This window comes from Lygodium microphyllum, chromosome 5, assembly GCF_053477565.2.
Source record: "Lygodium microphyllum isolate KBCC chromosome 5, Lygodium_microphyllum_v1.1.10, whole genome shotgun sequence".
NCBI classification, from domain to species: domain Eukaryota; kingdom Viridiplantae; phylum Streptophyta; class Polypodiopsida; order Schizaeales; family Lygodiaceae; genus Lygodium; species Lygodium microphyllum.
The window spans coordinates 127,649,866-127,677,143 of record NC_141139.1 but is presented as its reverse complement, the minus strand read 5'-3'; the positions used below and the strand labels follow the sequence as shown (position 1 = coordinate 127,677,143).

The window sequence follows — 27,278 nt, the reverse complement described above, 5'->3', positions numbered from 1 at the left end:
CATCTATGTGTTTGATACGTGCATGGAACATGGCATTCTTAACTAGACATACTACACTCTAGCTATCACAACCAAGTACTGGAGTACGTGAAGAAAGACCAAAATCCTTGACCAAACGGCCAAGCCAAATAGCTTCCTTAGAAGCTTCTGTGGCTGAAATATATTCAGCCTCTGTAGTACTCAGTGCCACAATTTTCTGCAATCTTGAACACCAAGAGATAGCTCCACCAGCCAAAGTAAAACCATACCCATTGGTAGATTTTCTAGTGTCAAGATCTCCTGCCATGTCTGAATCACAAAATCCCTGCAACTCTAGTGTACCCTTTCCATAGCATATACATTTTTATTGTGTACCTTTCAAATATCTGAAGATACATTTCACTGCTTCCCAATGTGGCTTGCCAGGGTTAGACATGAATCTACTAACAACTCCCACTGCATGAGCAATGTCAGGGCGAGTTGCAACCATGGCATACATAAAAGATCCACAAGCTGATGCATAAGGTATACCCTTCATGGCACTAGCAATTGCATCATCCTTAGGGCAATCAGCTTTGGTAAGCTTTGTATGTGGTCGTAAAGGCACACCAAGAGGCTTAGCATCAGCCATATTAAACCTGTCAAGTACTTTGCCGATGTACTTGTCTTGTGAGAGAAACAACAAACGCTACTTCCTGTCTCTTTTAATGCATATGCCCAAGATGTGTTCAACTGCCCCCAAATCTTTCATAGAGAAGGTTGAACTCAGCTGCCTTTTAGGAGTATTCAAAGTACTCTTATGCTGCCTTGCAATCAGCATGTCATCCACATATAAAACCAGCACAATAAGGCTTCCATCATCGACTTTTTTAGTGTATAAGCAGTGATGTGCATGACTGCGTTTAAATCCATGGTTGAGCAAAAAGGTATCAATTTTTTTGTACATTGTCTAGAGGCTTGTTTCAGCTCATATAAGTTGCGTTTCAGCTTACAAACCAAATGCTTTTTTCCTGGAATAGCAAATCCTTTTGGCTGCTTCATGTATAGCTCTTCATCCAAGTCACCATAAATAAAAGCAGTTTTCACATCCATCTGATCCAACTCTAAATCCAAGGATGTAGTGAGAGCAAACAAAACACGGAGCGTAGTCATCTTCACCACTGGTGAAAAGACCTTTCGGAAGTCTATGCCTTCCTTCTGTGTATAGACCTTAGCAACCAGCCGTGCCTTGCACTTGGGCTTCCCATCAATACATTTCACTTTGTAAACCATTTATTAGGAATAGCTTTCCTATCCTTGGGCAAAGATGCAAGCTCCCATGTGTTATTTGTATATAGAGACTTTATCTCTTCTTGCATAGCAAGCTCCACTTTCTCTTGTTTTCATATGATTGTGCCTCTTTAAATGTCAGCGGCTCACCCTCATCAGTCAACAAAATGCAATCCAAAGATGGCTGAAACCTCTGTGACTACCTTCTGACACGTGTAGACCTTCTTACCCAATGATCTGTATTATTAGGCAATGGGACTACGTCGTGAGGAATGTTCACACTATCACCAGGTGACTGATTTTCAACATTTTCTTACTGCTGTAATTTGTTTTCAGCATGTTCTTCTTGCTGTCCTATTTCATCCTGTGCATCTATTTGCTGTCCATGATCTTCTGGCTGTAGCACAATAGGTTGCTGCCCATTTTCAGCATTGAAAGGGACAGAACTTTCAACTAATGGCTGCTGAATGACTGGCTGTTAATGCTGAAATTTGACCTTCTTTTTGTCAAGATCACCATGTGTAGCATATTTCAGCAACTTTGCCTCATTAAATACTACGTCTCGGCTACGTACTATCTTCTTGACCTGAGGAAGCCAAACTCTATAGCCCATCTCTCCCTCATCTCCACATCCCATGAAGATGCCCTTGATGAATTTCATGTCTAGTTTGGTCGTCTGTTCTACAGGTACATACACAAAGGCATCATAGCTAAAGACACACAAATGGTCATATGAAGCAGGTTTGCCGGACCAAACCTCATTAGGAATGCCATTTTCCAATGTATGATTGGGAGAGCGATTGCATACATGAAGTGCAGTTTTAAGAGCCTCTCCCCAAAACTACTGCGGGAGATTAGCTGTGGACAACATGCAACTGACTCTCTCACCAAGTGTGCGATTAACTCTTTCAGCAATGCCATTTGATGCAGGATTATAAGGGGTTGTCAACTCCCTCTTAATGCCATCCATCTCACAAAACGTGTTGAATTCATTTGAGACATACTCACCCCCATTATCTGTTCTTATGGCTTTCAACTTAAGTCCTTTTTGTGTGGTAACAAAAGCATGAAACTTTTTAAAAGCATCCAACACTTCCTTTTTGCTCTTAAGTACATACACCTATGACTTTCTATTGAAATCATCAATGAAAGCAACAAAGTAGTGTGCACCCCCATACGAAGTAACATGCGTAGTGCATACATCAGAGTGTACTAAGTCAAGAGCATTAGACTTCTTAATGACACCAGAGTAATAAGGAGACTTCACTTGTTTTCCATATAAGCAATCATTACAAAATTCGAGACTAGAGCCTTTTATATCAAATCTCCATAAAGAGGAGAGAACCTGAAGGTCTTTTTGGCTCATATGACTAAGTCTTTTGTGCCAAAACTCCATCTGTGAATGGATTTAGCCACAGCCAAAAACTTGCCAGGTAATGCTTTACAATGCAAGTAATATAAAGTCCCCCTTTCGTTGCCTTTAACAATCAGCATAGAGCCCTTATGGACCTTCCAAGATCTACCACCAAAGGTAGTAAAATACCCTTTAGCATCAAGCTGCCCAATTTATAGTAGACTTTTCTTTATGTCAGCAGGTACAAATCTGACATCCTGCAAAATCAGCTCTTGGCCATTTTCAAGGGCCAAGTGAATGGTGCCAACACCCTCTATATCACATGCATAGTTATTACCCTAGTAAACCTTGCCTGGACAACTTGCAGTGTATTCAAAAAATGACTCCAAAGAGGGGGTAACATGAAAAGAGGCACACTGTCCACTATCCATGATTGTGACAGCCCATCATGAGCTGAAAATAAGGCTTCAATTACCTCCTTTTTGGTGATGTGCATATCATCTACTACTGCGATAATATCTGCATCATTACATGAGGCTACAACAAGTATCTCTTCAGTTTCAGAAAGCTCTTCAATCACCACACTAAATGCAACATTTGCCTTTGCAGCTTTTTTTGAGGAAAAGCTGTCATCATCTTTCTTATCATCATTCTTTTTCTTACCCTGCTATTTCTTTCTCTCTTGCTCTTTCTTGAAGTACCGACAATTGGGATTTTTATGCCCTTTACGCCCACACTGATAGCATGTGACATCCTGCTGTTTGCCCTTGCTTTTGCTTCTACTTTTTCCTTTACTGGTTGCATTACCCCTCTTTTTAGACCTGCCTCTCACATGGTAAGCTGAGCCACTGCTTTCACCACTAGACTTTCTTTTGATTTCTTCATTAAGGATTGAACCTCTTACACCATCAAAAGTCAAAGCAGGATTGTTGCTAAGTGACACAACCAAAGATTCCCAGTTGTCAAGCAAAGTCATCAATAAAAAAATAGCTTTCAATTTATCATTGAAAGTTGCCAAACCAGAGTCTTGCAATTGACTCAAAACCCCTGTAAAAGCACTCAAATGCTAAGATGCTGGCTTAGACTTATCCAACTCCATGCTCACAAGTTTACGCATAAGATGCACTTGATTCATAGGAGTTGTATTTTCATAAGTGCCTTAAGCTTTTTCCATATAGCATAACCTGTATCAAGACGCTTGATGTTTGTAAGTATATCACAGACACTGCCATCTTAATGTATGCAATGGCCTTCTTATTAAGTCTAGCCCAATCCACATGTGTCATAGCTGCAGGCTTAGTCTCCAAGAGAGCATCTTCACAGTCCTTGAGAAACAAAATGCCTTGCATCCTATCCTTCCACAAGTCAAAGCCAGTGCCATCAAACCTCTTGATTTCAAAGAGGGATTTAGTGTCATTGCTGCTAGAAGCATTTGCAGCCATTTTTCAGCAATAAACCAGAAATTCAATGCTACAATTTATGACAACAAAAAATGAGCTGAATATTCAGCTGATTTCAGCCCAATTTTTCATGAAAGCAAATAATAGCAAGATTTAGTCCAAGTACCTGTACAATAGTAGAGTGAATGACTTTCAGCAGTATGTTTGCAATTTCAGCATACATTAAATGCATACATCAATGTCAGGTAACTCTCACTTCAGCAATATCACCAAAAATACATCTGCACCAATCCCACCTCTGCAAATGATCACTAAGACTGCTGCAACATGAATAATCAGCAATACATCAACTCAATGGGAGCTGTCCAACATGTGTACTGCATATGTATGTGCTCGCATCATCTTCTGATACCCAAAACACCAAGAAATCTCTGCAATTTCTCCAAAATCGCACAAGTGCGAGATAAAAATGTTTAAATCACTCTGCTTATAACCACAAGATTGCTTCAGCAATATTCCCGAAGTGCATTTCAAGCATTGACTTTGCCAAAATCCAAAGGTTTCAGCAAAAGCCCCAAAATTTCATTGACCGATTTGCTCCGATTGCATTAATACATGTTCCCAAAAGCATAAAACGGGCAAAATTAGCAAAATTTCACAAAATTTTGCAAAAGCCCCAAATTTCTTGGATCCAATTGTACACCAATGTCAGCCAATCTGACTCAGCTGAACAAAATTTCACCAATATAGCAAAAGTCCCAAATTTTATAGGTCAATGTTGAGAAATTTTACTCAAATGATCAAAATTTCAGTAAATTTGGTGGAATCCCCAATTTAAACGTGCACAATGTTTACAATTTCTAATGCAGATGCCTCAATTTTGCATGAGCAGCACTCAATTTGAAAAGCCCCAAAATTTTGAGCATAAATATGCACAAATTTGAACTCTGTGCTTATGCGCGCGAACCCTCATTAGGCCAAGGGGAAATTCAAGGAGAATTTTGAAGAAAAACGAATTTGTGACTCAAGGAAAAATGACGTGACAAGGTCCCTTATCATCAGACCACATTAGTCTGCCATCTAGTCCTGTGTGCCAAACGTGCGATCTGTTAGTCGTGTTCTTGGAACCCCGCTGGCCTAGTCGCCCGTCTATCGACTGGGCCTATCGCTTGTGACCTGTCCGGTCGCCTGTCGACTGTCGCGAAGCTGTCGCCCAGCAGTCTCGTCGATTGCCTGCTCTCGCCCGCACTGATTGTCAACTGCTCGCTCGACCTGGAGCACCACAGTGCTTGTCTTCTTGGTCTTCGTCGCGTGCAGTTCTTGTGCACTGGTCACTTACACCTGGCGCCCGTTAGTCAGCATTTCCATTGATTGCCTACCCCACGTCTGCCTGATCTTGCTTTTCCATGTTGGTCACGCCGGATCTGCCTCCTGGTCCCGACTGTTCGCGAAATGCATTTGACCTCGGGAAGTGCGCACTCTGTGCTCTGATACTAGTTTGAAGGGGAGAGTGTGCAATGGAGTGCGAGATCAAGGTGTGAGCTGCAGAGCAGAGCTGAGAGTTAGAGGGAGTGAATGTAGAGATAATTGTACCAGATTGTGATGCTACACAAATAATAAAAGAACGTATTTATATGTTAGGGTACAAGGTACAATAAGGGTGTGCTCACACTTGTAAGACTATTTACATGGAGACGAAGGGACTTTACACCCAACAATTGGAGTGTACACTTGCAAAAGAGGAAGAAGAATGAATGTGACCCAAAGTGGGGGGACTGACTATATATAGCCAATATGCCTGAAATTTGGCCGATCAGCTAGAAAGGCCACTAAATGTAGCAGGAAGCCAGTCAAATGTGGCTGAAAGTACCAACAAAGGTTGAAAATGTTGATGTGACACGCAATAAATGGCCTTAGGGGCATGTGGCGCTGATTGCAAGCCTAGCAAGGCAATATAAGTTGAGAGGTGCTTGGAAGAGCTGCCTCCTTTGTCAAAGCACATGACAAACATGTCAGAGCTCGTAATATCCTTGAATGACTCAGAGTGAGGCTCATAGGCAGGAGATGATAGTGCATGACAAATGTGAGTGCAAATCCCAAACAACATACACATTCTCACAATCCTAGGAATCCCCCTTAAAAACCCTAGGGACCAAGAAGTCTACAGCTGTGTCACTAATATTGTTCCCCTCTAAAAGGGAAGGGAGGTATGAGGGAACCATCGGAGAAGTGGGTGGGGGATGGATTGGAGCCTTAAAATAGATAGTGCACAAGTGGGAATGGGTAGAGTAGTAGACAACTGTCTTAGAGAACCCTGCATAAGAGAAGGTGAATGGAGTCTATATAGCCCCCTCTCCTGCTAACCTGTCATAAGATGGCTCTTGTAGAAGAATTCTTAACAAGACGGCATGCTCTCGGTGAAGACAACTTAGGTATTGAGTTTGTTAAGAATTGCAAGGTGGAGGGACTTGCTTGAGCTACTGCGCCAAACACACACTGTATACACAAGAGGAGGCTCACTCAAGAACACAAGAAGAGAGATGGAGGCCAAAACGTTTTCTTGTTGATTTTTTCTTCTTCCACACACTATAATGTATACAAAGTATAGATAAGATATATAAAGGAAAGTTGCCTACTAAGTCAAACAGTGCATAACAAACTACACTAATTAACTGGCGCTATATCTTTGCCAGCTGTAGATAGGTGTAACAAACTAAATATAATAAGTAATAAGTCAGTGGCCATGTAAGTATCATAATGGCCACCAGCGTGTTAAGTGTAGACGTGCGGACCCATCTAGCTAGGCGGTCCATCATCATTGTCCGCAGGTGTTGAGATTACTATCTCAACACTCCCCCTCAAGCTCAACTCTATCTTTGCAACTCCAAGTAAGCTTCAGAACTTTTAAAGCTTCTCTGCACCTAGTGCATTTGTGAAAATGTCAGCTATCTGATCCTGTGTGTTGACATATACCAAGTGAATCTCTCCTGTAAGTACCTTCTCTCTCACAAAGTGGTAGTGCACCTTAATGTGTTTTGTCCTAGCATGGAACATTGGATTCCTAGCTAACTGTATGTTACTCATGTTGTCACAATGAATGACAACTGGACCATCTCCTTGCACATCCAAATCACTTAATAACTTTTGCAGCTATACTACCTCACATGTTGCCATAGCAGCATCTCTATACTTAGCCTCCGTACTTGATAAAGCAATTGTAGGTTGCTTTTTGCTGCTTCATGTAACTGCTGTACTACTAAGAAAAAACATGAATCCACTAGTAGATCTTTTGCCTGACATGCTACCAACCCAATCTACATCTGTGTATCCAAAAACCTGTACATCCTTAACTGTCTCATAAAAAAGTGCATAATGTAAAGTGGACTTCACATATCTCAATATACGTCCAAGTGCATCCAAATGAAGCTTTCTAGACATCTGCATAAACTGACTGACAAGGCCAACAACATAGCTCAAGTCTGGCCTTGTGATAGTCATGTAAATCAAACTCCCTACCATCCTCCTGAACATAGTAGGGTCTTCTATCTCATCCCCAACGTCGGCACTCAACTTCACATTTTGCTCCAATGGTACTGAAAGAGGCTTACATGTTGTCATACCATACTTGGATAACATATTCAAGCCATACTGCCTTTGTGATAGCCATATACCATCATCACATCTAATCACCTCAATACCAAGAAAGTATCTCAGCTCACCCAAATACTTTATCTTAAACTTATTCTTCAAGAAGTCCTTAACTTCAGCAATCCCATTGTCACTGTCACCTGTAATAATCAAGTCATCCACAAAGATGACTATGATGACCAAACCTGCATTTCCCTTTCTCACATAAAGTGAGTGATCAACATAAAAAATACAAAATCCAATATTGATAAGATGCTCTCCAATCTTGTCAGACTATGCTCTAGGTGCTTACTTCAGTCTATAGAGCGCCTTCTTTAACCTACATACATATGTGGGATGCTCTAAATCCTCATAACCTATTAGCTACTCCATATACACTTCTTCTTGCAATTCACTATGCAAGAAGGCATTCTTAACATCCATTTGCTGCAAACTCCAACCTTTGGTTGCTGCCAAGGCAATCACACACCTAATAGCTGCTATCCTAGCAACTGGACTGAATGTCTCTTCATAATCTATGCCATATGTTTGAGCATAGCCTTTTGTAACCAGCCTAGCCTTATACCTGCTAACTAAACCATCTGTATTATGCTTGACTTTATAAATTCACTTACAGCAAATAGCTTTCTTACCCTTCGGCAAGGGTACCAAATCCCAAGTCTTATTGGCTTCCAATGCAGCCATCTCCTCATCCATTGCTGCATCCCAATGAGAATGACCAACAGTATCCTCAAAACAAGTGGACTCAACATCCTCAACTAGTTTCACCATATAAGCATAATGGTGAGCTGCATAACCTTCAAAGCCAAATCTTTTGACAGGGTATCTGACCCTGCTAGACCTGCGTACCATTGGATCACTCAATGGAGCCTTTACATTACTATGATCTCTCCGTACACCTGGTGTCCTGACAGAAGGAACATCAAGTTCATGATCCAAATTCTCTGAACCAGTAGAATCTTCAATAAATCCAAAATGACTAGTAGATGTATTATTACTATCAAGCACTTTTTTCTTTTCTGTCTTTGCATGCAACACTTATAGATACACTTGAAGATGTGGGGCTACTCCTTAGTCTCCCAGACCAAGGGCTCACTGTAGGTGTAGTACCAGATGCTGTTTCTGGTCTACTAAGACTCCGTAATTCTTGCTTTTCTTTCTGCACATAGCTATCATGATCATTATCATTATCTAATACATTACTAGCAGGTGCATATCAACTATTCATCTCATAAAAAATAACATCCCTGGTCACTCTAAACTCACCTGTGACAGGGTTATAACAACGATACCCTTTCTTCTCTAAAGAGTATCCAATAAAAATATATTTTTCAGCCTTTGGATCAAGCTTCTTTCATAGCTCATCTGGTACATGAACCTATGCAACACATCCAAATACCTTCAAGTGTGATACGTTAGGCTTATTGCCAATAAGGCATTGTTTATAAGTCATCCCATGAATAGCAGTTATGGGGGTTCTGTTCATAATATAGACAGCAGTATGGGCGTGTTTAGACCAAAAAAATTTTGGTATATTTTTTTCAGTCATTAATGCCCGTGCAACTTGTGCAATATGCTTATTTTTTCTTTTTGCAATCCCATTTTGCTATGGGATATATCTGCAAGTAAATTGCATTTTTATCCCATGAGTCCTCAAGAAGCCACTAAACTCATTAGAGAGGTACTCTCCCCCTCCATCTGATCTCAAGCACTTCACTTTTAAGCCTGTGCTTCAACAGTTGCCTTGAAAGATTTGAAGTGCTCAAATACATCACTCTTTTCCTTCATAAAATATACCCATAGCTTCCTTTAACAGTCATCAATAAATGAGACAAAGTATTTGCTGCCACCAAGAGATACATTCTCTGTAGGCCCCCAAATATCTGTATGTACTTTATCAAGTATATTTCTGCTCACTTCTCTGTCATGTGAGAAGTGTTGTCTTGCCTACTTACCAAAATGGCATGCTTCACAGACTTTATGTGATTCTGCAACTCTAAAAGAAGGCAACCATGTAACCAATCCTCTGGATTGCATTAATTTCAGCCTCTGCACATTTGCATGTCCAATACATTTATGCCATATTTCAATATCTGTAACTACTCCTTTTTCTTTAGTATACATAGCATCATCCATTTCAAGAATTCTAGCATCTAAAGTGAACATGCGGCCAACTCTACTTTCTTTTGCGACCAACCTGCACTTATCGTTAAAGTCTTCTACAAAACAACCTTTTGCATTGAATCGGACCTGCAACCCTTGCTCTACCATTTTGCCAATAGACACTAGATTCTTTGTGATTGATGGCACATGTAATACATTTATCAGACTCTTTGTCTGGCCATCATGCAAGGACAAAGGAATCTTTTCAATGTGTGAAATTGGATGGCATGAATCATCACCCGTCTGCACATAACCTGGATTTTGTAAGTCCTGCATCTCTCCAAACCATTCAATATGACTGGTCATATGATTAGATGCACCTGAATTGACATACCATACATCATTATGCATCCCCTTTTCTGTAACTATATTCATCATATGCTGCATAACAAATAAGCGCTCATTTTTGTATTCATTCTGTCGTAAAGACAATGCATAGTTTCCTTGCTGTAATTTACCACTACGAATATTATCCTTCTTAGCATAACAATGAGCTGCAATATGACCTGTCTTGCCATAATAATGGCAAACAATAGCAGAATTTTGAGAACCTCTATTCTGCCATCCACCTCTTTCTCTAAAGCTCCCTTTGTCTCTAAAGTTTCCTCGACCTTCTGAAACCTGCATTTCACCAGATTGTTGATTGAACCTGTTTTGCTGGTTATCGCCAGCACGTCCCATACCACGGCCTCTCGAATAGGATCTACCACGTTCCCTTCCTAAACTTGAGTAAAATGCTTGGATCTGTTCACCATTTCTTTTAGACGAGTCACCCTGTATATTGATCTCTTCAGTAATCATGAGAGAGACCAATTCATCAAAATCTGGAAATGGCTTCCGTACGTATACTGAAGTAACAAATGATTTCCATGCCTTCTCAATATTGAGTCCACTCAAAATGAATGAAACCAAATCATCATCATCAATCATTGCATCAATCGCTGCTAAAGCATCTGCAATACTTCTTACCTTCAACACATACTCATTGATATACATTTTCCCTTTCTTCAATGTATTCAACTCTTGCTTGAGTTAAATCTTTCGTGTCTTTGTATTTACTGAAAACATGTTCTCAAAAATTGCCGGAGCTGCATGTGAAGTTTTTGCATTCCTGATATGCATCAGCATAGTATTATCAATGACTGCAGATAGCCCAGATGCCCAAAAAAACTGTGGGAAAACCTTGAAGGGCTTATTTGCAGAATATACAGTACTTTGCTCGCACACCAAATACCCTGCTTCTAGTGCCTCTAGAGATACTATCCAAGAGAGAGAGTGGAAGAATGGGAGAGCTTCTTACCCGTTGCTTGCTTGGTCGAACCTTACTTCTTTTTCATCACTTCAGCCTTCAAAATCAACCTCTCTCAGTGGCGCGGCTCTGATACCATGTTAAGAATCGCGTGGTGGAGGGACTTGCTTGAGTTGCTGCTCCAAACACACATTGTATACACGAGGAAGCTCACTCAAGAACACAAGAAGAGAGATGGAGGCCAAAACGTTTTCTTGCTGATTTTTTCTTCTTCCACACACTATACAATGTACACAAAGTATGGATAAGATATAATATAAAGGAAAGTGGCCTTCTAAGTCAAATAGTGTATAACGGACTACACTAATCAATTGGCGCTACATCTTTGCCAGGTGTAGGTAGGTGTAACAAACTAAATATGGTAAGTAATAAGTCAGTGGCCATATGAGTATCGTAATGACCACTAACGTGCTAAGTGTAGACGTGCGGATCCATCTAGCTAGGCGGTCCATCACAAATGTCCGCACATCTTGAGCTTGCTATCTCAACAGAGTTGAGAAAGGCCATATACTGAGTAGAGATGAAAGCTCAAGTTCAGAACATGTAGGGCCTTTGTAACAAAGCTTGATGGATGGTCAGATATTAGAGACAAAGTGCCAACACTACTAATAGGCTGGAGATGTCACCAACAGTGATGACTGGACCTTTGATGGTGGACGAAGATCTTGCAACAAGTCTCCTCACGGAGTCATTTGAATTGAAGCATTGTTGTCAATAAGCCAAGGCCTCTAAATAGATGAAGCATATGCATAAGAACGCTTCTCCAACATATGGATATGAAGAAACACAAACCCATGGGTAATAGCTTGTGTAGGGGTAGAGGAAAGCTCAAATGATTTAGCCTTATCCTTCACTCCTAGACGAAGGTGAGGGCACTTTTTCCAATATTTCTCCTTGGGATGTGTTTCCATGCGACAACGTGGGCATCTAGGCTTCTTTGAATCTGTGTTAGAGCTTTAAGAACTCTCGGAATGTTGAACTTGTTTCTCCTTCTTGTATTCGACGCTTGATTTCTCCTTCTTCTTCTTACCCCCTCTTGTACTAGAAAACATCGTACTTCGAAGATGGCAGTTGAGTCAAGAGAATGATCGCAATATCCTCAGAAGATATCATCCCATCAAGAGATGCAAGCTCATCCCTCATATCGTCCAATTTGTTAATGTGATCTTTCATGGAAGGAGAGTCATCAATATTGTGTTGGGAATAAAGGCCTTGTGCCTTCAAATGTGCTCGGGTATGAACGTACCCTTAGCACTTGTACTTACACATATATATCTATCTAAAAACCTAAAGGTACACACTCGTTATTGTACCTAAAAATGTGCTCACTCTCTACTTTGCTCGCTCTTGCACTCTCTTTGTCAGTCACTGCACGTAGGACAGTTTGTCTTGATCGTCATGCTCAATCGGTCCCTACAAACTGGTATCAGAGCGGGCAAGAGGCAGTCAAGTGTGAGCAGAAGTCGCTGGCGGGTAACAGTTGGACATAACGGGCAGTAGTAGAGGCGTGACGGGCTGCAGCTGGTCGGGGGCCCAGTCGAGCTGCATGTTAGGTGACAGGTGACAGTCACCAATCAGACAGAACGAGTAGTAGTAGGCGTGATAGGCTGCAGCTGGTCGGGGGCCTAGCGTGGACCACAGCGACAATAGGCAGAAGGTCAACGGACCCCCCGTCACGTTCCTAAATTTTTCTTTTTAAAAAAATAAAAATTCAGATTCTACCCCTTTCTTGACGAGGTTTCGTGCGCACAAGCACAAAGTCTTAGATCTGTGCAAAATTGCCTGGAAATTTGGGGCTTTTTCCAAATTTGGGGATCTCAACACAAAATTGAACAATTTGACTCAGAAATTGCAAAGTCGGTGCACATTTGCCTGGGAAGTTTTGGGCTTTTCACATTTTAGTGAAATTCTTTCAATTTCACTGAAATTAATGCATGCAGGACTTGATAAATTTGGGGATTTGTCCAGATTGGGTGCGAGCAAGATGCAAAAGTGATATCTGTCTCAGAAATTGCAGGAATTTGTGACATTTTGTCCCCAACATTTGGGGCTTTGAATGTACCTGTGCAAATTGGGCTGAAATTAACCCAAGTTCTCGACATTGAGGCACATTGGACCCCGTGCAATTTGGGGCTTTTGCAGTTTGGGAAAATTTGTGTAGCATTTGGTCATTTTATGTACATGCAGGTTGAATTCCGCGCAATTTGGACATCAACACTTGGTAAAATTTGGGGGTTTTACTGAAATTGCTTTATTTTGGCAAAATTGGAAGTCCTATGCATGATAGATGAAATGCAAATGTGTGTTTGACGCTTTGAGCACAAAATTTTGGAGCTTTTGACTATTCGTGTCAAATTTTATGCCCGTGGGTACATGTACAACAGAAATTGCAGCTGAAATTTTGGGATTTCTCATGTAATGTGATGCACATGCCCTTGGAACAGCTGTAATCAGTTGGATAATGCTGTAGTACATGGTTTGGTGCTTCTGAAAATTTGATTACAGATCTGAAATCTGTACTTTTGCGTGGACATTTATTGCTGATTGGTACTTATTTGTAGCTTGGTCACTTGGGTGATAGTTTGGGCCTGCATTTGCTGGTTTTTTGGTCACATTTAGGCTAAAATCACGGCTGGCAGCAATGACAGCAGTAATCTCATGCACATAAAGAAGCTTGAAGGTGCACATAATTTTGCAATGTGGCAAAAATAGTGCTACAATATCATGTTACAAAAGAAGCAGGCAAAGCCGATCAAAACCAAAGGGACAAAGCCTGCGGACATGGATCAGGACGATTGGGATGAGTTGAATGAGCTTGCACGCTCAACCATAGAGCTATCGGTTTCTGATGCCTTGCTCTTCAACATTGAAGATTTGGATTATGCATATGCTATATGGACTAGATTGGAAGAACTATATGCATAGAAGAGTGATGCGAGCAAAGTGTATTGGCTGAAACAGCTTATGGATTTGCGTATGAAAGAAGGTACAGCAATGTCTACTCACTTGAGTGAGTTTAACTCTGTTTTTAGCCAGCTGGTTGCCTTGAAGTTCATGATTGATGAGGAATTTAAGGCTACTTTCTTGCTTTGCACTCTACCAGAGAGTTGGGATACATTCAGGACTGCTATGAGCAATTCTAATGTGATCCTTTTGTATGCTGATGTAGAGAGTGCTCTATTTATGGAAGAGATGAATCGGTAGAACAATGCATCCAGTAAGTCTTCCAGTGCTTTGCATACTAGGGGCAGATCACAACTAAAGGGCAAATATGATGGCAAGGAACGCAGTAAATCACGTGGCAAAGATGTTGAATGCCATCATTGTGGCAAGAAGGGTCACTTTAAACGTGACTGCTACAAATGGAAGAAAGAGAAAGGAAAAGGCAAGAAGACAGATGATAGCAAGGAAGAAAAGAAAGACAATCATCCTAAGAAGAGCAGTGTAAAAATTGAAGAGGTGAATGTAGTCACTCATGACAGTGACAGTGGGAGTAACATACTCTTTGTCTCTTCACACTTCGTGCACATGCTTTACTTACAGATACAGATGATGACATGCATACTTGGATTCTTGATTCAGGTGCTTCCTTTCATGTCACCCCTCATCGTGAGTGGTTTTCTGTCTATACAGGGGGTCGATATGGTGTTGTCCATCTTGGGGACAACTATGCATGTGAGATTGCAGGTATTGGCAGTGTGCAGTTACAGTTTCAGCATGGCTCTGTCTTTACACTTCAGTATGTATGGCATGCACTTGAGCTCAAGAAGAGCTTGATTAGCACAGGGCAGCTAGATGATGATGGTTTTCACACCACCTTTGGTGATGGAAAATGGAAGATCTGTAAGGGATCTAGGGTTATTGCCAGAGGTTGTAAGAGTGATACTTTGTATCCACTTTATGTATCTAGTGTGCGTGACCATGTTGTTGCCGTGACCGAGCAACCAAGCGTTTCTTTGTGGCATGGCCAGTTGGAACACATGAGTCAAACAAGAATGAAAGTGCTTTCTCGTTTGGGTTACTTGCCTTGTCTTCGTTATGCTGATTTTGAGTATTGTGGTCATTGCATTTATGGCAAACATGCATAGACGTCACATAAAAAGTCTCTTTCTTTGAAATCTTCTCCTCTAGAGTTAGTACATTCGGATGTATCTCAAGTGCCAGGATTATCTTTAGGGGAAAGAAATATTTTGTTACCTTTGTCAATGATGCTATACGGAAAGTATGAGTTTACGCTATTCGTAGCAAGGATGAAGTGCTTGATAAGTTTAAAAAATTATTGGCATTGGCTGAAAATCAGACAGATAAGAGTGGGGAATATGTGTCCAAGGCCTTTCAGGCATTTTGTGACAGCAAAGGGATAAAGAGGGAGCTCACTGCTCCTCATAATCCGCCCCAATTGTGCACATTCGTAAAGAAAAATGCAGCAAACTTGAGCCAAAGTCCTATAAATGCATTTTCCTAGGATATAGTGATGAGGGTGAAATGGGGTATAAATTGTGGGATCCCGAGAAAAGGAAAGTAGTATGCAGCAATGACGTTATCTTCCGGGAAGATCGCATGCACAAACAACCTGAAAAGATTGAGGTCTGTAGGGTTGTATTCCGGGAAGAAATACCTTTTGGATAGCAAAATGTGCCCGCTGTACAGCAGCAAATACCTGCTGTAAATGAACCTGTAAATGCAGGAAATGATGCTGGAAATGATCAGCCAGCTATTGCCCATGAAAATGAGCCATTACATGTGCAGGAACAACTAGGACAGTAAGCTGTTAATGCTGATTTGCAGGCTGAAATGCTAGGACAGCATGCTGAAAATGGAAATTTGCAAGAACAGCCAACAAACAATGACCATTGGGTTAGGAGATCGTCTAAGGCTACTAGACAACTTGACAGGTTTGTTCCTGGTGCAATTAATGTGGCTGATTATGTCATGTTAACAAACTGTGGTGGACTGTCTTGCTTCAAGGAAGCAATGGACAGACAAGACAACAAGAAATGGTATAAAGCCATACTGTCAGAGATGGAATCTCTTGAAAAAAATAGCACTTGGGACTTGGTGCAGTTGCCTAAAGGGTAGAAAACTCTTCCATGCAAATGGGTTTATAAGATGGTCACTTCTGGTTCCTCACCAAAGTACAAAGTAAGATTGGTTGCAAAAGGGTACAAGTAGGAGCATGGAATTGACTTTGATGAGATTGCGCTTTTACATGGTGATCTTCATGAAGACATATATACAGCAACCTGAAGGGTTTGTTGAACAAGGGAAAGAAAAAATGATATGTAAACTTAGGAGGAGTTTGTATGGGCTGAAACAACCAAGAGAATGGTATCATATGTTTGATACATTCATATAGTCCCAAAGCTTTTATAGAAGTCAAGTGGATCACTGCTTGTACACCAAGAAGGCAGCAGATGGCAGCCTGATTATCTTGGTTTTGTATATTGATGACATTTTGATTGCTGGCAGGCATACTTATGCCTTGGATTCATTGAAGCCAAGTCTTCATGGCAACTTTGACATAAAGGATCTTGGTGATGCAAATCACATTCTTGGCATGCGAATACTCAGAGATAGATCGAAAGTCTTACTCTATCTATCTCAGTAGGAGTATATCTCCAAAGTTTTGCAGTGTTTCAATATGGAGGGGGGGAAAACAATTAGGGTTCCATTTTCTCCATATGTGAAACTTCGTACAGAGAACAACTCTACATCTGATGATGAGAAGGTTGAAATGGGCAAGATACCATATGCTTCAGCTGTTGGCAGTTTGATGTATGCTGTGGTTGCTATACGTCGTAACATTGCCTTTGCAGTGGGAGTGATTAGCAGATACATGGCAACCCCTGGCAAGAAGCATTGAGATGCAGTGAAAGGTATTATGAGATACCTCAAAGGTACAAAGGAGTTGTGCATTTGCTTTGGAAAGCAAAAGGCATCTATTGTTGGCTTTACGGATGCAGACTATGCTGGTCATGCGGACTGCAGGAAGTCCACTTCTGGGTATGCGTTTACTTTAACAGGAGGAGCTGTCTCTTGGATCTCCAGGCTACAAAAGTGTGTTGCATTGTCTACTACAGAGGCATAGTATGTGGCTGCCACTGAGGCATATAAGGAGGCTTTATGGCTTTACCGTTTGGTGGGAGAGCTTGGCATCATAGAGTTACCTTTTCTCCATTGCGAGTTATCATGCTAGGACGGAATCCTGTCTTGCATGCAAAGACAAAGCACATACAGGTGAAGTACCACTTCATTAGAGATGTACTTGACATCAAAAGCATTGAGCTTGTCAAAGCGCATACAGATGATAACCCTGCAGACCTTCTCAAGAAGGGTCTTCTAGCAGAGCGGTTTGCTCATTGCCGACAGATGATGGGAGTTGGATAGATATATGTATTTCAGCTTTGTACACCTGGACTTAGCTGATTCTTTTCTCCTCTTAAGACACATTGTCTTTAGGTGGGAGGTTGTTGGGAATAAAGGCCTTGTGCCTTTTAGCACTTGTACTTACACATATATATCTATCTAAAAACCTAAAGGTACACACTCGTCATTGTACGGAAAAACGTGCTCACTCTCTACTCTGCTCGCTCTCGCACTCTCTTTGTCTCTCACTGTGCGTAGGAAAGTCTGCCTCGATCGTTGTGCTCAATCGATCCCTACATATTGAGCTTTCGAAGTTTCTTTTCCAAGGTGATCCTATGGGCAAATGACTTCTGATGATAAAAAGAAGCAAGTTTTGTTTGTACTTTTGTTGCTGTCCAGAAGCTACATACATGCACTAGGACAGAATTTTGTAGTCTCATGAAGAGGAAGGTTTAGACTCTAGAGTTGAGCTCGATCCTTCCTTATCATCCAAAAATCGAAGGTGTCAAGAATACACTCCATCTTGCAAGACCAAAGTGAATAATTCGATCCATCCAACCAGTCTTCTTTAGGCAAAGAAGGGAGAACGGGCACTTGCGCTCATGGTGCCATCATAACTATCCTAGAGCGAGAAGGACAGGTTCTATGGGAGACATGAAGAGAGGGGGGAGGAGATGGCTGCTCCAATGTGTGTGACGTGGTGAGAGAGGATTCCCATTTAGAATGGGGTTCCAACCTCCGATCTTTAAAATGGTCATGCCGCCTCTCAGAGGGAGTATGAATAGACTCCTCATCTAAGTCATTGAAGCCTTGGAATTGATGATATTCCATGTCTCTAGACTTGCAAACATACTAAATCTGCTGCATTTTGGCTAGATGTGCGATGTTTGTTGAAAGCACTTGTAAAATGCAAAAAGTCTTGGTTTTCTATAGACTGCAGCAAACATCAGGCTGAAACTTTGCGTTTTCAGTAGGATGGCCTTCTCTGAAGGAATTCATATCCTAATGTAGGCTCTGATACCATGTGAGAGTGTGCAACAGAAGAGGAACACGAACATAGAGAGAAAAGGAGAAGAGAAAAGAGAGAAGGAATGAAAGAGAAAATTGTAGTGAATTTCAAAAGAATGCTGAATATAATTATGGACGGATAAGTTTCTACATGCAACCCAAAGTGTCAGTGAAGGCATCGGATGAGGTCGGAAAATGATGACAACACCAGAGATGGTGACAGAGATAGAGACGGAGTGTGCAGCCATCAGCCTTTGTAAGAGACGAAGAAGAATGCCGAAGTTAAGGTGTGTACCTGCAGAAGAGAAAGAAGAATGAATCTATCACAAAGTGGGTGTTGGATATATATAGCCAATATACCCTAAATCAGGTTGATCAGCCAGAAATGCTACTAAATGTGGTAGTTGGCTTGCCAAATCTGGCCCACTAGCACCAATAAAGGGCGAAAATGCTCACATAGCAGCCAGAAACGTCAGAAACATTTAGAAACGAAATGCCAGAAACGTGTTTCGTAAGTTTCTTTTAAGAGGGGCTAAAATAAGAAACGCGGGTTTTTTAATATAGGGATTTTTAATAGTTTTGACTAGGGAAAGAGGTTCTAAACCTCTATGGAACTCTCTCTTTAACAAAGAATGGCTAAATGAGCTTGACTGATAATAGAGTCAATTGAGAATAATACATTATATGTTACATATCCATGATCCATTATTAACTTGTCACTTATGTCAAAGTTAGTCTTTGAACAAAGCTATACTATGGTTTAGAACTCAAACATTATGATTCATACATATCATACAAAGAAAATTGAAATTAACATGTAAATAGCCTATCTATGATATGGACTAAGTCAAGTTGCAACATCATGATTCTCATTTCAAAACAAACTAACAAAATGTCAAAATGAAGAATGAATCGTAATATATCATAAATAACTCATAAATGAGACTAAAGTCGTATAATATTCAAATCTCAAGACAAGAATAGATACTAGATTGACAAAGTCCAATAACTAAACAAAATATCCAAAAAATGAGTCTCTCGTCCAAATCTTGAGGCGTCAGGAGTCATTACACATCATCATCATCATCGTCATCATCATCATGTTTAACATTGCCCAATAGTTTTTGTAAAAAAAACATGTTTCGGGTTCCAACTCACCAAAAAAATAAAATAAAATAAAAACGTCCACGTTTTTTACTCTAAAAAACGTTTCGTACTTGAAGAAATGTTTCGTAAGTTTCAAATTCAAAGAAACGTGTTTCTTAGTTGCTACGAATGTTGATGTGGTAGGCAATAAATTTCGATAGGGGCATGGGTTGATCACAGCCTAGCAAGGTTGCATAAGCCGAGCCAGATAGGTGCCTGGAAAAACCAAGAAATGCATGCTCTAAATAGAGCTATCTTCTCCATCAAAGCACATGAGAGAAATATCAAAGCTTCTAATTTTCTTGTCTGACTTAGACTAAGGCTCATAGGTAAGAGATGACAGTGCATGACAAACGTGACTACTAACATAGTTGATTGTGAAATTACTTGCTGAATGAGCTTGTTAAGGAACAATGTGACTTGGTCCTCATTGAACGTCAGAGCCCTTATGGTGGATAACTTGGTGAGTAAGCGCCGGTATTCGGCCACCTTAAGGTGATCCCGATCTGTGATCCTAAATTCTTGACACTCATGGTCAAGATTTATATGACGGGTCGGGTCCTATCTTGAGTTGTATAGTGATTAGTCAAGTGTTCCCATTGCTTCGATGCAAGATCAAAATGCTGTTACTAAGAATGAAACTCTAGATGTAATCCTTGCATCAACTCAACAATGGCGGAGCCATTTCTAGCCTTCCAAGAATATACAACCTTGTATGGAACAAGGCGAGGTTTTGGTTGGGGTTCCAACCCTTGAACATTGTTTAACAAGTTCTATGAATTGAGGGCGTGCCTCATCAGGTTTGACGAAGTAGTATTATTAGACTTGTTAAAAATGGTCTTGTTAGTAAATACATGCTTGGCTGACAAGGAGGAAGAACTAGGAGGTATTACATAAGAGGGATAAGGATTGTAATAAGGAGAATGAGATGGGTATGAAGAAATAGGCTATGATGGTCCAAAAGATGCCATTTGAGGAGGCATTAGGACTTGATAGCCTTGCCCAATTGTAGGTTAGGCACTAGAACATAATGAGTCAATCCACTAGGTAAAGCCTTTTGGGCGAATCGTGGTATCAACTCATCCACACTTGGGAAAGCTTGTAGGTATATTTGCACCATTTGGTAAAGAAAATGTCCTAAAGGATGTGTCTATGTTTGAAGAATTGTGAGATGCCACTGGTGGTGTATGCATAGGAAATGTGAATGGTGTGAAAGATAAGGCAGTGGAAGAAGTGGGTGGAAAATTGATTTGAGGTCATCATTGTGTGTTGGTGAATTCATTAAATTGATTTTTTGAATTTAGTCTTTGAAGTTGAAATGTGGATGAAGACGGAAAAGAATAATGAGATGTTTCACATGATTATTTGTTTGTGAATTTATGAAATTGATTTTCTACATTTAGTATTTGAAATTGAAATGTGGATGAAGACGGAAAAGAAGAATGAGACATTTTACCTACTTCAAATCGACCTTGAGAAGCAAAACTTAAAGCAAAAGTTGGAGAAGGAAAATTTATAGGAGGGTTTACATACTTTTTTTTATAAGCATCTCTTATTGTGTTTACATAAAGATAACGTTTCTCTTCGGGATTTACATTGTTGTGGATTGATTGAACCATTCTTTCTTCCTCCTAAGTATCACCAAAATCTTGCAAAGAAGTGGGGACAAGGTAAGATGAAGTGTAATGGGCATACGTGACACAAGAGTGAATGAAGGGCAAAGTCAATAGATCTATGCACCGAATCTAAAGGGTACAAGAAAGGTCTACATTTTAGTAGCTATGAGCCCTATGCATAAGAATAAGATTGTACTTGGCTTGTGTAATCTCATATGGTCTGTGAACTCCATGGTAGTGCGATGTATCTCCTCCTGTATCGGATCCTTGTGGAGCAAGCTATGATGCCCACTCCTTCTTGGGTCTTTGCATGGAGGTTTCGGGAGACTAAAGCGGTGTGGAAGGGTTCGAAGTCATTTTCCCTCTATGATCTTGTTTTTGATGACTAGTTCTCCAATCAAAAGCCTAGGTTTGTTCAATGAGTACCAGGCTGTTATACCATGTAAAGAAATACTCGTCTACAGGTAATAGACAATTGTATGACAAAGCACAGATTGATAAAGAACATAGTTAGGGTTGGGGTAACTTAGAGACAATGAACACAACATGATAATGAGGTGGCATTGCTTCGTATTGGTTTTCACATGGGGGGCATCTTTAGATGGATGGGTGAAGGTGGGGAATCCATGGTCATAATATGCTTTTGTAGGGTTGGTTGTCAGATGCAAAAAGAAATTGGCTATTTTAACTCTTTGTGATTTTGGCTCAAGTATGATTGACATTGTCATTAGTATCTTCTTCAAAGCACCATAACATTGGCTTACCAACCAAGGCTTGGGTGGCTATGATTCTGTTTGCTTCCATTGTTGTATGTACTGAGATGTTGTGGGTTTTGTAGTGTCAACTATAGTATGGGACATATTGGACATTTAGGGCATCTTTTCAGGTGCTGTTTTTTGAGTCGCACTTATTGTATATTTCATTGTCTAGGTCATCCATGATTCGAGAGAGGGTCATAGTATTGTATATATAATGGGTATAGCATTGTATTGATGTGTTTCATGGGCTTTTAGTGGGTACATCTGGTGTTTCACATTGGTCGACTTGATTCTCTTGCATTTCTCTTGTTGTTGCCTGCTTGCACTTCCTCTTCAAGCTCTTCATTTGCATATTGCTCTTCACTACACCCTAAGGGATAAAGCAATGTGCAACAACATGAATTGGTTTGTAAAATTAATCCCATCTCTCATTCCACATTGTGCGAATCTCTTGCACCCTATGATAGATGTGTTGAGAAATCCTTCACACTTCACCCGCAGTTTGTGTTTTTGCGTTTCTACATTTTGCGTTTAGGGTTTGTAGCCCCAAAAAGTAGTGCCACCTTAGACTGATTGTGCCCATTTATAGGCCTCTCTCTCATTCATTCCTTACGGTTGATCCTTCAGTCTGTCACTCCCACTCTCTCCTCATTATTCTTCTGACACTCTCTCTTCCAACATCTCTCTCTCTCTCTCTCTCTCTCTCTCTCTCTCTCTCTCTCTCTCTCCTACCACCATCTCCACACTCTCCTGACTCCAGTCTTCATCTCTATTGTTGCATTTATGGTAGCAATGTGCTCCTCTTGAGCTGGCGTCTATCCTCCATTGTTGGTGATAACATCTTCTGTGCTCCTACACCTTGCGTTTGGAGTCCATACTCTCTTGTTGTCAACATTTACCCTATTTGGCGTCATCCTCCATCCTTCTGGAGGCTCCACCTTCTTGCATTTGGTTGCGAGGGAGGTTCCTCACCATCTGGCGTCTCTCTCTAGCAGGCATCACCTTCATCAGAGGCAGTTGCACCTTGCATTTGGTTCTTGGCTGCTTCCCACCCTTCTGACGTCACTCCACAGCTGGCGTTTCACTCCCAGAGGCTCTCTGCATCTGCGTTTTCAGCATCTAGCTCATCCTACACCACCTGGCGTCACTCCTAGCAATCGGTGTCACCTCATCAAGCTTGCGTTGGTAGACAAAGCTTCATCTGTTGTCTCCCTGCTCGTAGGTACCACTCTTCATCCATGCGTTTGCAGATTTAGAGCGAGGGAGGTTCCTCACCATCTGGTGTCTCTCTCTAGCAGGCATCACCTTCATCAGAGGCAGTTGCACCTTGCATTTGGTTCTTGGCTGCTTCCCACCCTTCTTACGTCACTCCACAGCTAGCGTTTCGCTCCCAGAGGCTCTCTGCATCTGCATTTTCAGCATCTAGCTCATCCTACACCACCTGGTGTCACTCCCAGCAATCGGTGTCACCTCATCAGGCTTGCGTTGGCAGACGGAGCTTCATCTGTTGTCTCCCTGCTCGTAGGTACCACTCTTCATCCATGCGTTTGCAGATTTAGAGGCTCCTCACTCTTCGACGGCTATCTCCTTGCTCGAGGCGATACCTCCTCATCGTGCGTTTGCAGACTCAGAGGCTTCTTTGGTAGTCTTCCTGCACTCCAGGGCTTCCTTTGTGCTATGGCACCCTTGTATCAGATTCACTTCATCAGCATGATTCATCTTTCATCATCTTCTGTGTTACTTTTCTTTCTCAGTGTTTGCCGTACACACACTGTGTTTTCCCTCGCAAACCCTACTGTCTCTTTGGTCACTTAGTCATTTTGACATGGTATGAGCCAGAGGTGCTCAGAGAGCCACAAAGATCCTCAGGAGATATCCTTTTTCTCCCTCCCACCCTCCCTTCTCCAGTTTGCCACCTTGGTACCATGGCGTCTCCACTGATAGATTGCCCTTCTAGTGGGTGCTACTATTGTGGCACGAGCTGTCATCCCATCGAAGACTGTCGACTTCGATCTTTGCTCCCCATCCCCTCGGAGAATATGCGTCTCCCACCTGGCACTTCCTGTACCACCTCTCCTTTCTGGGCCACAGAGATCATTTTGCATTGGCTATCGGAGTATTATGTCCAAGGCAATAAGCCGCAACCGACGCGCACTAAGTCCTTTCGAGCACACGAAGCCTCTAAGACCTTACGAGGCGATAAGCCATCCCGGAGACCACCCCATTGCGTGAAGGTTTCTCCCACTCACTTCTGGGTACAGTGGCTTCCACAGCCCACATCTCCTCCACAGTCCACTCTCCTGAGAGCCCGCGATTGTTCCCCGCCATCTTCCACTCAGGTTCGAGAGGCCACTCTTGGGTGCTTTCCGGCTTCTTCTTTCGAGCCCCAGATACCTTCTTCTTGGGTAAGCCTGGATCTGAAACCCATCTTGGAAAGTGTTTTAGATCTAAAATGGTTTGGTCATTTCCCCATTTCTGTTTCAGCAGCCCAAAATGCCATTTTGGGCAACTATATATATATATCATCATAGCATTGCCTAGCATCCTTGGAAAGAGGGAGTTGGAGGCATTGTGATTGGTCATCACTGAGTGCTGGTTACCTTCTTGTTCATATTGTATTCATTCTTGTGCGTCCATTATGGATTCGATTGCGTGTTCATGAGTTCTCTAAGTTGATGGTTCTTTGTTGTTCACTGTTCATTGTATTTGTGTCCATGCCTTGTTTTTATTACTTCTGCTTTCGTTGTGCACTCTCACAACGGTGTTGTGGAGTGGCAGAAGTGGACCATGTTGGAATTGGCTAGGTCTGTGCTTGAGCACAAACGGCTTCCTCATTTCCATTGGGGCTGACATCATTGCCATTCCAGGTTATACCTGCAACAGGTCTCCCCTGGGGCCCAATAGCTATCCTTGATAAGTCCCTGTATGAGGCCTATTATGGGCCAAGACCCTCGATTGCTCAGCTTAAAGTCTTTGCATGCAGTGCCTTGTTTATGTGCCAAACAACAAGAGGGGGTTGTCTTGAAATTTCTCCACTAGTTACGAATGCCCCAGTTCTCCTTCTAGGTTACCTCCTCTTGCAAGTGGTGAATCAGTTTACAAGTGGGCATCTAAGCTATGTAGCTGAGTCATTACTGAGAAGATATGGTGCATTTCCTGGAGTTGCCAGCAATGAGTGGAGGTTTTCTATAATATTGCCACCCGGAAAGAAGCACTAGGTTGACAAGCATATCACAGAGCAGGATGCCTTAGCTCCATCAAAGGGGATGTAATTTTTCCATGCAACCTTTCACAACCATGACAAGCTACACTTACAATTCAGATAAACGCAAGACTTGAGCTGTCCATTGTTAATACTCTGTTGTTGATACTGCCACGTCTTCATATTCATAATTTCAATTGTTTTCTCAAATGGGCATGCTTTATTATCTGTAACCTATGCATGTTTTGAAATGTGAATTTTATCTGAATGCAGTTATATACATTTTTGGAAACAACATTGGTCACTCTGGTCTTACTCCCTCACTTCATCGCCTTCTTCAGTGATGTAGAAGAAGATCTAGGCTCCCCAGCAAGTCTTGCTGCTACTTTTCTTGGATTCGGTTGGTTCTGTTTCGTTAACTGTTCTTATGAGGAGATTTTTATGTAGATTGGCGGATATAGCCAGAAACTTGCATTAGATGAAGTTATTGAACACTCCATGATGAATTATGCAGTTTTGAACTTGGCCTTTGCCTTGAGCGTTCTTGGTTTCTTGATCATGCATGCATCGTTAGTGGCGGGAAATACGACTACTATTGAGGTAAGAAAATATGCTTGACGTATCACATCAATCTTTCTTTGATCTTGTAGTTGTTGCTTTTCTAAAAGCGCACTTACATTTTCTGCCTTAATGTCAGGCTTACGAGAAAAAGGCTTCTTCAAAGTGGAAGTATGATCTGGGTCGACGAAAGAATTTTGAACAGGTTAGTAGTTGGTACTTTTGTTGGGGGTTTCCCCTCAAGTTCACCTCTTCATTATATGTTTTGGTCTCAGGTTTTTGGTGTACGGAAGTCCTATTGGCTGCTTCCTTTATATTCTGAGGAAGATTTAAGACGAGTACCTGCCTTGCATGGACTCGAGTTTCCCTGCAAGCCAGATATGACAGGAGATGAGTTATGAAATTGATGGGGCTGATGTGGTTGAGAAGCCTGAGCAGTATGTTTCCTTATCAAAGGGCAAGGTTTCACCTACAAAATCCTACTTTCCCTTGATGGAGTCTATTCATCTGCGGATGGTGATGGCTGCTGGCAATGATGAAAGTCACACTTCTTTGTGGTACAGGTACAGGAAAGTTTTGAACTTCTGACCATGTTTGTTGAACAGCATATGCAAATGCTGAAGTCGATCAGGGATCTTTTCTTGAAAGGCATTGGTTGTATGCCCATGGAAATTAATTCAATTTATGAAAAGCAGAAGCTAGAAAGGCAGGATTAGCATCCAGATTGGTGCTTGGAGCAGTATCAACGGCCTACCAGAAGCCATTTTGACTTCATGTGCTGTGTAAAGTAGGCAAACAAATGTAAAGTAGCTATCCAAATCTGATAAGAGTACACGATCACTTTATACACAAATGAGCCACCCTCAACTTCAGAGTGTAGAAATGTCTGCTCATGGGTGTGAAAGACGGACGGCATTGGCAAATTCAATGCCATATATATCAAACTTCATATTGCGAGATGGTTTTGGTAGTAGATTGTTGTACTTTAAAGCCTGAAGTAGACTTTAGTAATGTCTCAATTCATGTATAATGATATGGGAGTGAGCATATACTGGCTGCGTTTACCCGTGGGGGCATTGCTGTATGGATAGCACTAATGGAGTTTGACTGCCTTGTTCATTGTTTGAGCTTTACTTTGCAGCATGGAAGGGTAGCCTTGTGCTGTGGGTGGGTTCTCTTCTTTAGTGGGGGGTTGTGTGTAGTTTGTCAGCTTCTTGTGTTGTTCTCTTCCTATGTACATGGGAGCGTGTATTTGAGGTAAAACTAACATACGTTAACCAATGCAAGGGATTTTATATAAAACATCTTACCAGAGCAGCTTATTTTATCTTTGACGAATAAATGCAAAACCTTGAGATGTAGTGCCAGTCAGGACGCTAAGCTCGAGCAACACTCGCGGCAAATCTTATACATGTATCAAAACAGACTATCGTGTGACAGCAATTGTGCTAGCTGGATCCTTACTTGTAAGTAGATATAAACCACCACTTGTTCACGGTCAC

At 41.4% G+C, this 27,278-nt stretch overlaps 1 protein-coding gene across 1 annotated transcript in view; it reads left to right on the top strand.

The window, feature by feature from the left end:
- The window catches only part of LOC148036384 (DHHC-type zinc finger family protein), a 129,425-nt gene extending 102,474 nt beyond the window's left edge, over positions 1–26,951 (top strand). Inside the window, exons 4-7 of the mRNA XM_087678381.1 lie at positions 25,492–25,618; positions 25,733–25,818; positions 25,916–25,981; positions 26,052–26,951. Coding sequence (XP_087534507.1) covers positions 25,492–25,618; positions 25,733–25,818; positions 25,916–25,981; positions 26,052–26,177 — 405 coding nt within the window. The 3' untranslated portion in view covers positions 26,178–26,951. The remainder of the gene's footprint in view (positions 1–25,491; positions 25,619–25,732; positions 25,819–25,915; positions 25,982–26,051) is intronic.
- The last annotated feature ends 327 nt before the right edge of the window (positions 26,952–27,278 follow it).